Genomic DNA, 14,288 nt, shown 5'->3' on the forward strand with positions numbered 1-14,288 from the left:
AACGCAAGAGAGAGTACACCACTGCTACACTTACAGTCAGGTCTCTATGTCTTTGACCTATATATGTTTTAAATCTTTAACTCTATTTTTCATCTTCAGTTGCTGCCTCCTGTGTTTTGTCCATCAGATTAAAGCTGAACAAATATTTTTAAAATGTAATGTAGCTGCAGCCTGATACAGTCAGATTCCACTTTATCATCATTCAGGAAATGTAAGTCTGATAAATGATGAATTAATGGACAACACTCAATAAAATGTTATTGTTTTGACTTATTGACACTTTTCCCGTTTATCTTTTGTTAAAGATAAATGTGCAGCGTCCGCACACACATGCGTTCATATCTCTATGTCCACTGGATTAAAATGGAGGCTCTGCCTTTTATTTACCTATTGCCGTTGTGACTCATAGTATCAGGGCTCCATTGATGATAGGCGCTTCCAGCTGTTCTGAAATTGAAAACTCTGAGTTTCCCATCTCGGGATTCATCAACTCAGGTTTAGACCATGGCTGTATAAAGAGAACTGGATAAAGGAAGAGGCCAGACTTTGAAGCAAATTTGACATAGCGTCCAAACCGTGTAATTACAATGTTACATGATGCACACTGGCCCAAAAAGACTTTTTCCAATAGACTTACATTGTGAAAGAGACATCTGTAAATCAGCAGATACATTTTTTTGAGCGTAACAACCCCTGCAAAATGACTTGTCTCACTATCAGAATTAAATCCGTTCCATCCGATCACATTTCAAAAGCCTAGAAGAGCCGCATGATTGAATTGTTTTATCCCCATTCAAGTTAGCCGGAGGGCTAAACTGGAAGTAGCCGCCTCGGCCAGCGAAAGTCACTAGTGCGCATGCTCTATGGGCCACACAATGCAGAAGATCCAGGTACTTTCATACCCGGAAGTCGATTTTTTTTTTTTGCTTCATGCGCCACTGAGCATCTTTCATAGGAATGAACGAGGCCCTGCCTCCAACGCTGTATCCAGTTCTCTTTATACATCCATGGGTTAGACTCAGAGTTTGTTGAACCTGCTCTCTGAAACAGGCCCCTGTACTGTTATGCTGTTTTGACTATAGAGTGTCGCCGTACCTGGCGTGAGTCTCAAGAGATTTGTAAAACATGACTTTGAGATATATCAACATGTTCTCATCCCCAACTCGTCAAATACTGCCACCTGGTCAGTGGCCCGACACTTCAAACTATGACGCTCTAGGTACCCCTTTAGCGTCAGTTATGCACGTGCAGGGCTGTTCAATAGATATCAATGATGTAGTGTTCCAGTCGAAAGTATGCCATCTTTTCTTTTCCCTTGAAGTTCATAGACCAACGTAAGAGCTTGTGGCCACTCTCGACTGGTGCTAAACTCCCATCATAGCCTACTCTCCCTGTTCATTCTTATCACTTGTTTCTCTCCTTGTGCTCTGTGTTACTGTTTCTGTACTGTTTACTCCTTTTTTACTGTCAGTTCCCGTTTGTTACATACATACAGTGTAACATTTCCATGTTGTGTTCCATGTTTCCACAGGAAACAACAAAATAAGAACAATATAACAAATACATTATAAGTGCAAACTTTACACATGTGAAGGTTACACATGCGCACGGGGACGAGACCGCATCTAATCTAGGCGACAATGGAATATAATACATTATATATTTTAAAAATAGGGTTTGTCTTAGGCCCCCGCTACAGTGAGGCAAAGTTACAGCAGATAATAGGCTTATAGGCTATTATTTGTATGTCTCTAATCACGGTGGTGCATGCTGGGTAATGTTGTTTGTTTTGGAGGAGGACTTTTATAATACCGCAATGGCTGACGTTGATAAATATATAAAATGTGCTACGAACGTGTTCAATTAATCAACCAACCAATTTTAACCTTGTATAACTTAACGAAACGGATGTTCGGCCCGCCTTTACGGAAATATGCAGCAGCAGTCACAGCAGGGCTTTCTTTTTTCAGATAACACAAATAAACAGGTCCAACACGAATGGAATGATCATCTATGTCTATATGCAGACTCCTAATTTTTATTTAATCGAAAAACTGTGACCCTGTAATTTTTGTAAAGTGCTTTTGTTCTAAACAGTAGCGCATTGACGTCATTGTATGCAACAACCCGTTCTCATCAACTACCACCGCTTTCACATTCACAGGTGAGAAATAGTAATGCATTCACCAGTGGTTGTTGAAAAGGCTAACAGTTTGTTTTGCCTGTGCATGTGCGTGTGTGTTCATGTGCGCCTGTGTGTAGGAAAGAGAAGAGGTAAAAGTCACCTGGCTGCCTTGTGCCTCATGGTAAGAACTCAGTACTTTGGTCAGCTTTGGCTGTTTTTAAAACACTGTGCAGCAGTGTGGATACCAAGCAGATAAAACGCAGCAGCAAATTCAAGGGTAAAATGTAATACATGATGAAGTGAGAAAATCCATTAACAATGATTTCAAGCTGCAAAAATTGTGGGGGCACCTACCCAGCCAACAATACCCAGCTTTTGGACAACAATGTCACAACTGGAAGAAGCACAACCACTTCAAAAAGCAAAGCAGATCTGCAAAACTGGGAAAATCAAGCAGACAGGTGAATCAGCTGCCAGCTGAAACAGATTCAGACAGTGAAGACACATTCACCATTGAAGGCCTGTCATTACATGATGATAATGACATAAACTTTGTGAAAACTGATGATGACAATTACAAAAAGGAAGGACATTGCACTGTGACAGTTAATGACAAATAGTTAAAAGTGGACACAGGGGCCAAATGTAATGTCATTTCCCTTGACACATACAAAGTCACGAGGCACACTGAAAAACTGTACAAGCCACACAAGCAACTTAAAGTTGTTGCTTTAGGAGGAGCTATGATCAAATGATTGGTGCAGATCGAGCCAGACAGTCAAAGCTCAGGCTCAACCCAAAAAAGTGCAAGTTCGTTCAAAGAGGTGAGCTATGTCAGACACATGTTCACAGACAAAGGACTTAAATGAGATCCAACAAAAATTACAGCAATCAGTGAAATGCCACCTCCAGAGGACAAGACAGCTCTCCAACATTTCCTAAGGATGATCAATTATCAAGGTACATTCATCCCAAACCTGAGTGAACTGTCAACACCACTACACCAGCTGCTGCACAAAGATGTGGTTTGGAGTTGGACGCAGCATCGATAGGATGTTTTTGACAAGCTCAAAACGTGTTAACAGCCCACCTTTGCTTCACTATTACAACATGCAAAAACCAATGACTCACCTGTGATGCATCCCAGCATGGTTTACGACGGCATACCTGTGGCATAAGCATCATGTACACTGACCCAAATGGAGACAAGATAAATGCAGATAGAAAAGGAGTTACTATCAGTGGTTTTCACTTGTCACAAGTTTTATGACTACAGATAAAGTACAGATAAAGTAATTATAGTAGGTGATTTTAATATTCATGTGGACGTCAATAATGATAGTCTCAGTACTGCGTTTATCTCATTATTAGACTCAATTGGCTTGTCTCAGTGTGTAAATAATCCCACTCACTGTCTTAACCACACCCTCGACCTTGTTCTGATTTATGGGATTGAAATTGAACATTTAATAATTTTTCCACAATTTTTCCTATTTTATCAGATAATTTTTTTAATAACTTTTGAATTCCTATTACTGGATTACACACCATTAGACAAAAATGTCCTCACTAGATGTCTGTCTTATAGTGTTGGAGATAAATTTAAGGAAGCAATTCCATCAGTACTGAATTCAATGCCATGTCTCAATACTACAGAGGACTCTTATGTTAACTTTAGTCCCTCCCAAATTGATAATCTTGTTGATAGTGCTGCAGGCTCATTACGAATAACACTTGACTCCATCGCCCCCTTAAAAAGGAAGATAATAAAACATAAGAGGTTAGCTCCATGGTATAACTCCCAAACCTGCAAATTAAAGCAAACATCACGAAAATTGGAAAGGATTTGGTGTTCCACCAAAGTGGAAGAATCTCGCTTAGTCTGGCAAGATAGTCTTAAAATACATAGGAGGGTCCTCTGTAATGCCAGAGCCGCCTATTACTCAGCATTAATAGAAGAGAATAAAAACAGCCCTAGGTTCCTTTTCAGCACTTTGGCCAGGCTGACAAAGAGTCATAACTCTATTGATCCATGTATTCCTATAGCTCTCAGTAGTAATGACTTTATGAGCTTCTTTAATGATAAAATTCTAACTATTAGAGACAAAATTAACCACCTCCTGCCCTCAACAGGCACCATTCTCTCCCCAAACACAGGCACCTTAGAAACAGCTGTAAATCCTGACATATATTTGGACTGTTTTTCTCCAGTCGACCTTTCTGAACTAACTTCAATGATTTGTTCAGCTAAACCATCAACCTGTCTCTTAGATCCCATCCCAACTAGGTTGCTTAAGGAAGCCTTACCCTAAGTTAGCCCTTCTTTACTAGATATGATCAATCTGTCTTTAGTAACGGGCTATGTACCACAGTCCTCTTCTTAAAAAGCCTAATTCAGGCGTTTTAGCCAACTGTAGACCTATATCTAACCTTCCATTTCTATCCAAGATCCTTGAGAAAGCAGTCTCTAATCAGTTATGTGACTTTCTACATAACAATAGTTCATTTAAGGATTTTCAGTCAGGATTTAGAGTGCATCATAGCACAGAAACAGCACTGGTTAAAGTCACAAATGACCTCCTAACTGCATCGGACAAAGGATTTGTCTCCATACTTGTCCTGTTAGATCTTAGTGCCGCATTCGACACAATTAACCATCAAATCCTTTTGCAGAGACTGGAACATTTAATTGGCATTAAAGGAACTGCATTAAGCTGGTTTCAGTCCTATTTATCAGGCCGATTTCAGTTTGTACATGTTAATGATGAATCCTCCGTGAAGGCAAAAGTTAGACACGGAGTTCCACAAGGTTCTGTACTTGGACCAATTCTATTCACCTTGTATATGCTTCCTTTAGGTAATATTATTAGGAAACACTCCATAAATTTTCACTGTTATACAGATGATACCCAATTATATTTATCAATGAAGCCTGATGAAACCAATCAGTTAAACAAACTCCAAGCATGCCTTAAGGACATAAAGACCTGGATGACCCTGCAATTTTCTACTACTAAATTCAGATAAAACTGAAGTTATTGTGCTTGGCCCTAAACACCTTAGAAACACATTATCTAATGATATAGCTACTCTGGATGGCATTACCCTGGCCTCCAGCACCACCGTAAGGAATCTGGGAGTTATCTTTGATCAGGATATGTCCTTTAAATCCCACATAAATCAAATTTTAAAGACTACCTTTTATCACTTACGTAATATTGCAAAAATCAGGCACATCCTGTCTCAAAAAGATGCAGAAAAACTAGTCCACGCATTTGTTACTTCTAGGCTAGATTATTGCAATTCCTTACTATCAGGCTGCCCTAACAAGTCTCTAAAGACTCTGCAGCTGGTCCAGAATGCAGCTGCACGTGTATTGACTAAAACTAGAAAAAAGAGACCACATTTCTCCCATTTTAGCTTTGCTACATTGGCTTCCTGTAAAATCTAGAATAGAATTTAAAATCCTTCTCCTAACTTACAAAGCCCTTAATGGTCAGGCACCACCATATCTTGAAGAGCTCATAGTACCATATTATCCCACTAGAACACTGCGCTCTCAGAATGCAGGCTTACTGGTGGTCCCTACAGTCTTTAAAAGTAGAATGGGAGGCAGAGCCTTCAGCTATCAGGCTCCTCTCTTGTGGAACCATCTTCCAGTTCGGTCCGGGGTGCAGACACGTTTATGTTTAAGAGTAGGCTTAAAACTTTTTGATAAAGCTTATAGTTAGGGCCGACCAGGCTCACCTTGGATCAGCCCTTAGTTATGCTGCTATAGGCCTAGACTGCTGGGGGACTTCCCAAGATGCACTGAGCTCCTCTCTCCTCCTCCTCCTCTCTATCTGTATGCATTCATGTACCATCAGTGCATGTCACTAACTTTGCTTCTTCCCCGGAGTTTTTTGTGCTTTCTCATCTCGCAGGAAATCCTGGGATGCAGGCCAAGCCTTCGTGGTCTTTCACAGTCCTGTCGGCATCCTTCCCTGGCTATTGATGCTTATACTTATTGTTATTGTTATGATTGTTGTTATTCTGATCTTGATTGATTAATTGATTGATTGATTGATCGATTGATCTACAGCAAACCTGTTGTGATTGAAACCAGCCTTTGGTTACAATCCACAACAAGCCTTTTCATACATTCCCAGCACGCCGACAGCACATGATGTTAAGACTGCAAAAATTCAAGTTGACTCTCATCTACAAAAAGGGAAAACACTACCTCTACCTGGTCAATACCCTCTCAAGCACACCAAGACGTGATGTCTGTCCCCAAAAAGAAGAACAGCATGAGTTTGAGGTAATGGTTGTTCAGCTGATATCTTCACAGTGGCTTGAGGAACTCTGTGAGCATACAGCTGCAGACACTCACCTGCTTCATTGAAAATGGATGGCCAATACGTATATGCAGTTAGCCTGTAGAGGTGAGACTATTTTTTCGTTTCCGTGACAAACTCACTGTTGATGACAACTTCATCATAAAAGGAAGCAGAGCAGTTATTCCTGCATCCTTGCATTCTGAACATATGAAAGCATTTTACAAGGGACACCCAGGTGTGGAATCCCCAAAGAGAAGGTCAAAGGAAAGTGTATTCTGGCCATCAGTAAATGATGATAAAGAGACTGCCATTCAGGCATGCAGTATCTGTAACAGCCTGAAGCCCCACCAACAAAAAGAACCACTAAAACTACATACAGTTCCTGACCTGCCCTGGTCCGTTGCTGCCACAGACACATTTGAATGGCACAACCATCATTATCTTGTGCTTGTGGACTCATACCCAGGATGGTTTGAAATTGACCAGCTAAGCAGTTTATCATCCCTATGTGCTACGCTAAAATACCACTTCTCAGTCCATGGCATACCACAGAAGCTGTACTGAGACAACAGCACTCAGTACATGAATCAGACCTTCCGTGACTTTGCCAGATCTTGGGACTTCCTGCATGTGACAAGCATTCCTAATAGCCACAGTCCAACAGCCTCAGTGAAAGAGCCGTGAGGACTGAAAAAAAACTGAGACAACAAAAAGAAGTTGAACAGACTGCTATTTGTACCCTGAGAGAAGATCATCTGCACAAAGACCATTGTCCAGACGGACATGAGCAACCCTACCCTGTTGTTGCAACCAGCAGCCAAAGCAACAGACAGCATTTAAGCCCAGCTCACAAAGAAGCGCAGAGCACAGAAACACTGCTTTGACCTACTGCTATGCTAAGACCAGCAAACCACTAGCTCCACTAAGACCAAACCAAGTGGTAAGACTCCAAACACAAAAAGGGCATGACAAAATGGGAGTTGTAAGGAGAAAGTGTGGTGAGCCATATTCATACATCTGAAGGAAAAGGAATATAGACGCAACCAACATCACATTCTGCCAGTTACAGAGCCACAGTTTGTTGCCTGTTTGTTGGTACTAGAAGCTGAAACATGTTCGGGTGATTTTATTCACACAGCAACCCACACTGTATCAAACATCCAACTTTAGCAAATTATCTTACCCTGGTACTCCTTTACTGAAGTTGTAAGGGTCATCCTTGGATCTGTCACTTTTCATGGAGACATTGCTGTCCACAGGAGAGACTGGTCTTTCTTTCTTGTGCAACCTTTAATATGGGTTTAAAGATAGTTTTTACAATACCAAACTTCAACAATTTTAAAATCTTGAACATACTTTTTAAGCTTCACAGTGGATTTGTCTTTATATGTCAAAGTTATTCTGTTCAGTTGATTTCTCCTCGTTTCTGAATCTCTCTGTATCAAACATCCAACTTTAGCAAATTATCTTACCCTGGTACTCCTTTACTGAAGTTGTAAGGGTCATCCTTGGATCTGTCACTTTGCATGGAGACATCACTGGGTGCAGGAGAGACTGGTCTTTCTTTCTTGTGCAACCTTTAATATGGGTTTAAAGATAGTTTTTACAATACCAAACTTCAACAATTCTAAAATCTTGAACATACTTTTTAAGCTTCACAGTGGATTTGTCTTTATATGTCAAAGTTATTCTGTTCAGTTGATTTCTCCCCGTTTCTGAATCTCTCTGTATCAAACATCCAACTTTAGCAAATTATCTTACCCTGATACTCCTTTACTGAAGTTGTAAGGGTCATCCTTGGATCTGTCACTTTTCATGGAGACATTACTGTCCACAGGAGAGACTGGTCTTTCTTTCTTGTGCAACCTTTAATATGGGTTTAAAGATAGTTTTTACAATACCAAACTTCAACAATTTTAAAATCTTGAACATACTTTTTAAGCTTCACAGTGGATTTGTCTTTATATGTCAAAGTTATTCTGTTCAGTTGATTTCTCCCCGTTTCTGAATCTCTCTGTATCAAACATCCAACTTTAGCAAATTATCTTACCCTGGTACTCCTTTACTGAAGTTGTAAGGGTCATCCTTGGATCTGTCACTTTTCATGGAGACATTGCTGTCCACAGGAGAGACTGGTCTTTCTTTCTTGTGCAACCTTTAATATGGGTTTAAAGATAGTTTTTACAATACCAAACTTCAACAATTTTAAAATCTTGAACATACTTTTTAAGCTTCACAGTGGATTTGTCTTTATATGTCAAAGTTATTCTGTTCAGTTGATTTCTCCCCGTTTCTGAATCTCTCTGTATCAAACATCCAACTTTAGCAAATTATCTTACCCTGGTACTCCTTTACTGAAGTTGTAAGGGTCATCCTTTGATCTGTCACTTTTCATGGAGACATTGCTGTCCACAGGAGAGACTGGTCTTTCTTTCTTGTGCAACCTTTAATATGGGTTTAAAGATAGTTTTTACAATACCAAACTTCAACAATTTTAAAATCTTGAACATACTTTTTAAGCTTCACAGTGGATTTGTCTTTATATGTCAAAGTTATTCTGTTCAGTTGATTTCTCCCCGTTTCTGAATCTCTCTGTATCAAACATCCAACTTTAGCAAATTATCTTACCCTGGTACTCCTTTACTGAAGTTGTAAGGGTCATCCTTGGATCTGTCACTTTGCATGGAGACATCACTGGGTGCAGGAGAGACTGGTCTTTCTTTCTCAAACCATCTTTAACAGAGATTTTAAAATGCTTTAGATGCTCAGTCATACCAGCTTTTAAAGAACAAAATGTCACAACAAAATCAGTTCACTTCAATGAAATCACTGTGATCAGCATATCCACTCACACAGGTGAAGAGCAAAAAGTTTAACATCACTTTAGAGTTTTCTAGCTTAACTTTGACCATGTCATTTACTTAACAATAGTAAATACTATATTATTCACCATGTACTTTATATGACTTGACCTTCACATCGTAGTGACATGAGACTGAGCAGATTTAAAAGTTTCACTCACTTGTCAGTTGATGTGTGACTGCCTTGTTCCTCGGACATATTGGTTTTACAGGAAGTGAGGCTGAATACAACAGTGGTTGTATGTTGTTCCTTTCCAAGAGAATTACATTATTTGCAGCTCCTTGTCTTTTTCACAAAGCTGTAGTCCTCTTGTCGTTCTTTATGTTTTTAGGCTTCCCTTCATCAAAATGGCTGCCCGTCATCTTCTCTAGAGTACAGAGCAGGTTTAAGGCAGTCTCTCCATACTAACCTAGTCAGAGCCCTCTCTGTCCCCAGACCCACTCATTACTGTACTCATACCTTAATCAGTGTTAAATTTCACTCGACACCAACACTGGACAAAAAGGACTCTCACTGTGTCACCAGCCACTGTAGAATTTCCCTGAAAAATAAAATAAAATTAATTCACTCAGCTCCTCTGATTCCTTTAAGAAATATCTGATCAAAGTCTAGTACTATCTCGTAACTTCTCAGAAGGTAATTGTGGGAGGGCAAAGTCAGCAGTTAATGATTAATAACATCAATATGACTGTAATATTTGGACCTTGACCTTGATGTGTAGCTTGGTACACATCAACTATGTAATGATTAGATTAGCTAAATTTCCCTCTCAAAGACTATTAATGTTCAACTCTTCCTGCAACTGAATACTATGCTATAAATGTACCTTTGTATCCTCTGGTTCACTTTTTAGAGCTTCATTAGCCAAAACTAACATACAAAACTCTCTCATCCCCTCTGCTTTGTTTTATACCTATATAATTAATTTATATACAATGTTTTCTTTCATATTCATTTTGTGTTTTTATAATTATATGTCCCGTTCATGTGCTCTGAGTTTTTATCCTGTGTTACACATTGTGTCGCAGTATGTATTATTAAAGTACATGATTAAGTACACAGACAGCATCAATCTTACCAGTATAGAGGAATTTAAAATCCTTGAATCATGTGTATTTCACAAAGCCGCTCTCTGTAATGGAGGCTGTACTCTCGCTACAGCTTTCCTCCCTTATGGCAGCTCTGACAGTTTCACTTTGAGTTGCATTTTTAGTCAGCAGCAAACATTTCCCTCCCCCCTGAAAGCTACTGATTGATAATATAGGGAAAAGGTGAGGCCTTGACAAGGCTTAGCCCCATATCTTTTCAAAACCCAAAAATGCCCCTGATCTAATGTAATCATCAGTTATTCACTTTCTCTGTTTTGTACTTTGTTCCAATAATATGGGCAGATTTGTTATTTTTCACTTTATCTTCTGCCTCCTGCCTTTTCTTTTCAGACCAAATTTGATATTTTTAAGGCTGCTACATTTATACATTTATTTATTATTAACAGTGCATTGTACATGTATCTGTTTTTAGAATGTTTATATGTATTTAGTGGGTCATCATGCAGCCCCCATGAGCACTATGATCTATGTTTCCACATCAGTGGAAAACTGTGATGACTGTGAAAGCTTTCTGATACCAAATCTGTGCATTAACAATCAAAAATGGCCTTAACAATATTGTGGTAGTAACGTATGGGCTGCCCATAAAAGGACACACACTTTCAGTTTTCAGTGAAAAGCCAAATCATAAAAATTGAAAATGTGTTAGGTCAAGTGAAAATAAACACAAATTTTGCTTGTAAATGGGTTTCAGCAAAGCAGTCATGACACTGTGTTTGTGTGTGTTTCTTTGTTCTTGTACATCTACCTTTGTAAGGACCAATTTAAGTTTTCGTGCATAGACAGAGGGTTACAACCTATCTCACGAGGGGAAAGGGAAGCAACATAAAACCAGAATGTTGATTGGTTAAACAGGTATTTATTGCCCGGAAGGCTGGTGGTTCACAGAAAGCACAGCTAGCACAGAAAGCAAGCTACTAACTAAAGGTGAGGGGCCGGTGGTTGCTGTTCAAATAAAAAAAACAATATAACCAAAAGAGGACTCCTAAATCCCGGAGCTAAATTTACTGACACAAAGAAAACAACAAAAATAACACATCACTAATTTTCAGTGGCTTATAGAACAAACACAATAGGAACAACACCACTGCTCCTAATGAGACTAACAAAGAAACAACTAGTGTGTGTGCGAGAGCCATCAATCAGTGATAATTATAACTACCCCTGGCCCAATCCCCAAACAACAAGCGAGTGCCTCGTACTAGAACCAGTACACCTGACTTGAGCAGCAGAAGCACAGTTAAACAGTGGGTGCTTCTTACTAGTCTCACAACAGATATTACACAACAACAAGAGGCAGTGTGGCGAGCTGTTTCCCGATTCCCAGCCACCACAACTAGCAGGCTGGCCAGACATTTATGAGTTCGGCCCACGGAATGAAGGGATTGGAGGACTGGCTTGAGCAGGGGCCACTCCAATCAGGACCCTCGCCGATACCAGCCAGGAAGTGGGAGGAGCCAGGATGAGGGGAGACTGCTTGACATGAAGAAAGAGACACTAAAGAATATGACTGCACATACACACACACAAGGCAGGGGTTTGTGGCAGCAACACAGACCATAAAGATAGTGAAATTCAAAGTTCACTAAAATTGATGCCAAGCACCAGAATAATGACTTTGACTTCATTGCCTTTTACACTGTATACATACAGTGGTATGAAAAAGTTCAGGCACCCCTCTGAGGCTGCATAATAATTTACTCTGTCTTCACAGGAAATGATCACATTGGCATGCCATTCATTTTCTAATAAAAGCTGAGGACTGAGGTATTTTCCAGACAAAGATTTTTAGTGTAGCAATATTAAGTTGTATGAAATTAAATCAGACGTGAAAAATAGGCTGTGCAAAAATTTGGGCACACTTGTCATTGTGTTGATTTGAACACCTGTAACTACTTAGAACTGATTAATTAGAACACAAAATTGGTTTCGTGAGATCATTAAGCCTTGAACTTCATAGCCAGGTGCATCAAATCATGAGAAAAGGTATTTAAGGTGGCCAATTGCAAGTGGTTCTTCTCTTTTACTCTCCTCTGAAGAGTGGCAACACGGGGCCCTCAAAACAACTCTCAAATTACATGAAAACAAAGATTGTTCAACATTATGGTTTAGGGGAAGGCAAAAAGCTATCTCAGAGATTTCAGCTGTCAGTTTCCACTGTGAGGAACATAGTGAGGTTCATAGTGAGGTTCATAGTTCACCATAGTGAGCATGGTTCTTGTTAAGACCAGAAGTGGCAGGCCAAGAAAAATATTGGAGAGGCGAAGGATGGTGACAATGGTCAAAGACAACCCACAGACCACCTCCAAAGACCTACAACATCATCTTGCTGCAGATGGTGTCACTGTGCATCATTCAACAATTCAGCGCACTTTGCACAGGGAGAAGCTGTATGGGAGAGTGATGCAGAAGAAGCCTTTTCTGCACACACGCCACAGAGTCGCTTGAGGTATGCAAAAGCACATTTGGACAAGCCAGCTTCATTTTGGAATAAGGTCCTGTGGACTGATGAAACAAAGATTGAGATATTTGGTCATTACAAGGGGCGTTATGCATGGCGGCGAAAGAACACAGCATTCCAAGAAAAACACTTGATACCCACATCAAAATTTGGTGGAGGTTCCATCATGCTGTGGGGCTGTGTGGCCAGTGCCGGTACTAGGAATCTTGTTCAAGTTGAGGGTCGCATGGATTCCACTCAATATCAGCAGATTCTTGAGAATAATGTTCAAGAGTCAGTCACAAAGTTGAAGTTACGCCGGCGCTGGATATTTCAACAAGTCAATGACCCAAAAAACTGCTCAAAATCTACTCAGGAATTCATGCAGAGGAACAAGTACAATGTTGTGGAATGGCCATCCCAGTCCCCAGACCTGAATATCCAATCTGTGGGATGATTTGAAGCGCACTGTCCACTGGCAACCATCAAACCTAAGTGAGCTGGAGATGTTTTGTAAGGAGGAATGGTCCAAAATACCTTCATCCAGAATCCAGACACTCATTAGAGGCTGTAGGAAGCGTCTAGAGGCTGTTATTTTTGCTCGAAGGAGGCTCGACTAAATATTGATGTGATTTTTCTGTTGGAGTGCCCAATATGCACCTGTCTAATTTTGTTTTGATGCATATTACACATTTTCTGTTAATCCAATAAACCTCACTTCACTACTGAAATAATGCTGTGTCCATCAGTTATTTGATTGATCAAAATGAAATTGCTGATCCAAACACCCAATGATTTATAAATGAAATTGTCAGGGGTGCCTAAACTTTTTCATACCACTGTAAGTGCAACCCATTGACTCATTTATTCCCTTTTTTTCCTGCCCCTACTTTTCTGTTTGCTTTCTACTTGAGATTTTATTACATCTGAATTCTATTTTTTTCTGTTTTTCCATCTTTCTTTTTATACATTTTCCTGTGTTTTAGTGTACTCTATTTTCCCTTTGTCTGCTCCATTCTTTACATGATCATTCTCTATTTGATTCTATAGGTTTTTTTTGTTTTTGTTTTTTATCTTTCCCTTTTCTTGTTGATTTATTGCCCTATTGAGTCATTGAGAAACTGACCAATTTGTTGTCAGAGGAGTTACTATTGTAGCTCTGTGTAAATAGAAACATAATGTTTGTTTATTTATTTATTTATTTAACCTTTATTTAACCAGGAAGTTCTTGAGATTGAATTCTCATTTCCGAGGGAGACCTGGCCAAGACAGCAGATCAGTTACAGTTTAAGTAGAAATAAAACACAACAGATAGGGAACACAAACATAAAACACACAAGGAAGAGATAAAATCCAGCTCAGATAAGGCAGTTGCAATTTTCAGTTATATGGACTTTTGACATGGTTTTAAATTTTTCCAAGGGGACTAGATT

The 14,288-nt window shown here is 39.6% G+C and overlaps 1 protein-coding gene and 1 long non-coding RNA gene across 3 annotated transcripts in view; both read right to left on the reverse strand.

Annotated features, from left to right (window-relative positions):
• LOC137184226 (uncharacterized) overlaps positions 1-8,016 on the reverse strand; it is a 63,292-nt gene extending 55,276 nt beyond the window's left edge. For both annotated transcript variants that reach the window (XM_067591693.1, XM_067591692.1), the window contains exons 1-2: positions 7,917-8,016; positions 7,628-7,732 (exon numbers count right to left, since the gene is read on the reverse strand). In XM_067591693.1, the coding sequence (XP_067447794.1) occupies positions 7,628-7,732; positions 7,917-7,972 (161 nt within the window). In that variant the 5' untranslated portion in view covers positions 7,973-8,016. The remainder of the gene's footprint in view (positions 1-7,627; positions 7,733-7,916) is intronic.
• Positions 8,017-8,781: 765 nt separating this feature from the next.
• Positions 8,782-9,880, reverse strand: LOC137185329 (uncharacterized). The gene is made up of 3 exons (XR_010928831.1): positions 9,467-9,880; positions 9,073-9,177; positions 8,782-8,888 (listed from the first exon to the last, which is right to left on the reverse strand). It is a non-coding gene; the product is annotated as an uncharacterized lncRNA (long non-coding RNA).
• Positions 9,881-14,288: the final 4,408 nt, after the last annotated feature.

This window comes from Thunnus thynnus, chromosome 6 (genome assembly GCF_963924715.1).
Source record: "Thunnus thynnus chromosome 6, fThuThy2.1, whole genome shotgun sequence".
Lineage (NCBI taxonomy): Eukaryota > Metazoa > Chordata > Actinopteri > Scombriformes > Scombridae > Thunnus > Thunnus thynnus.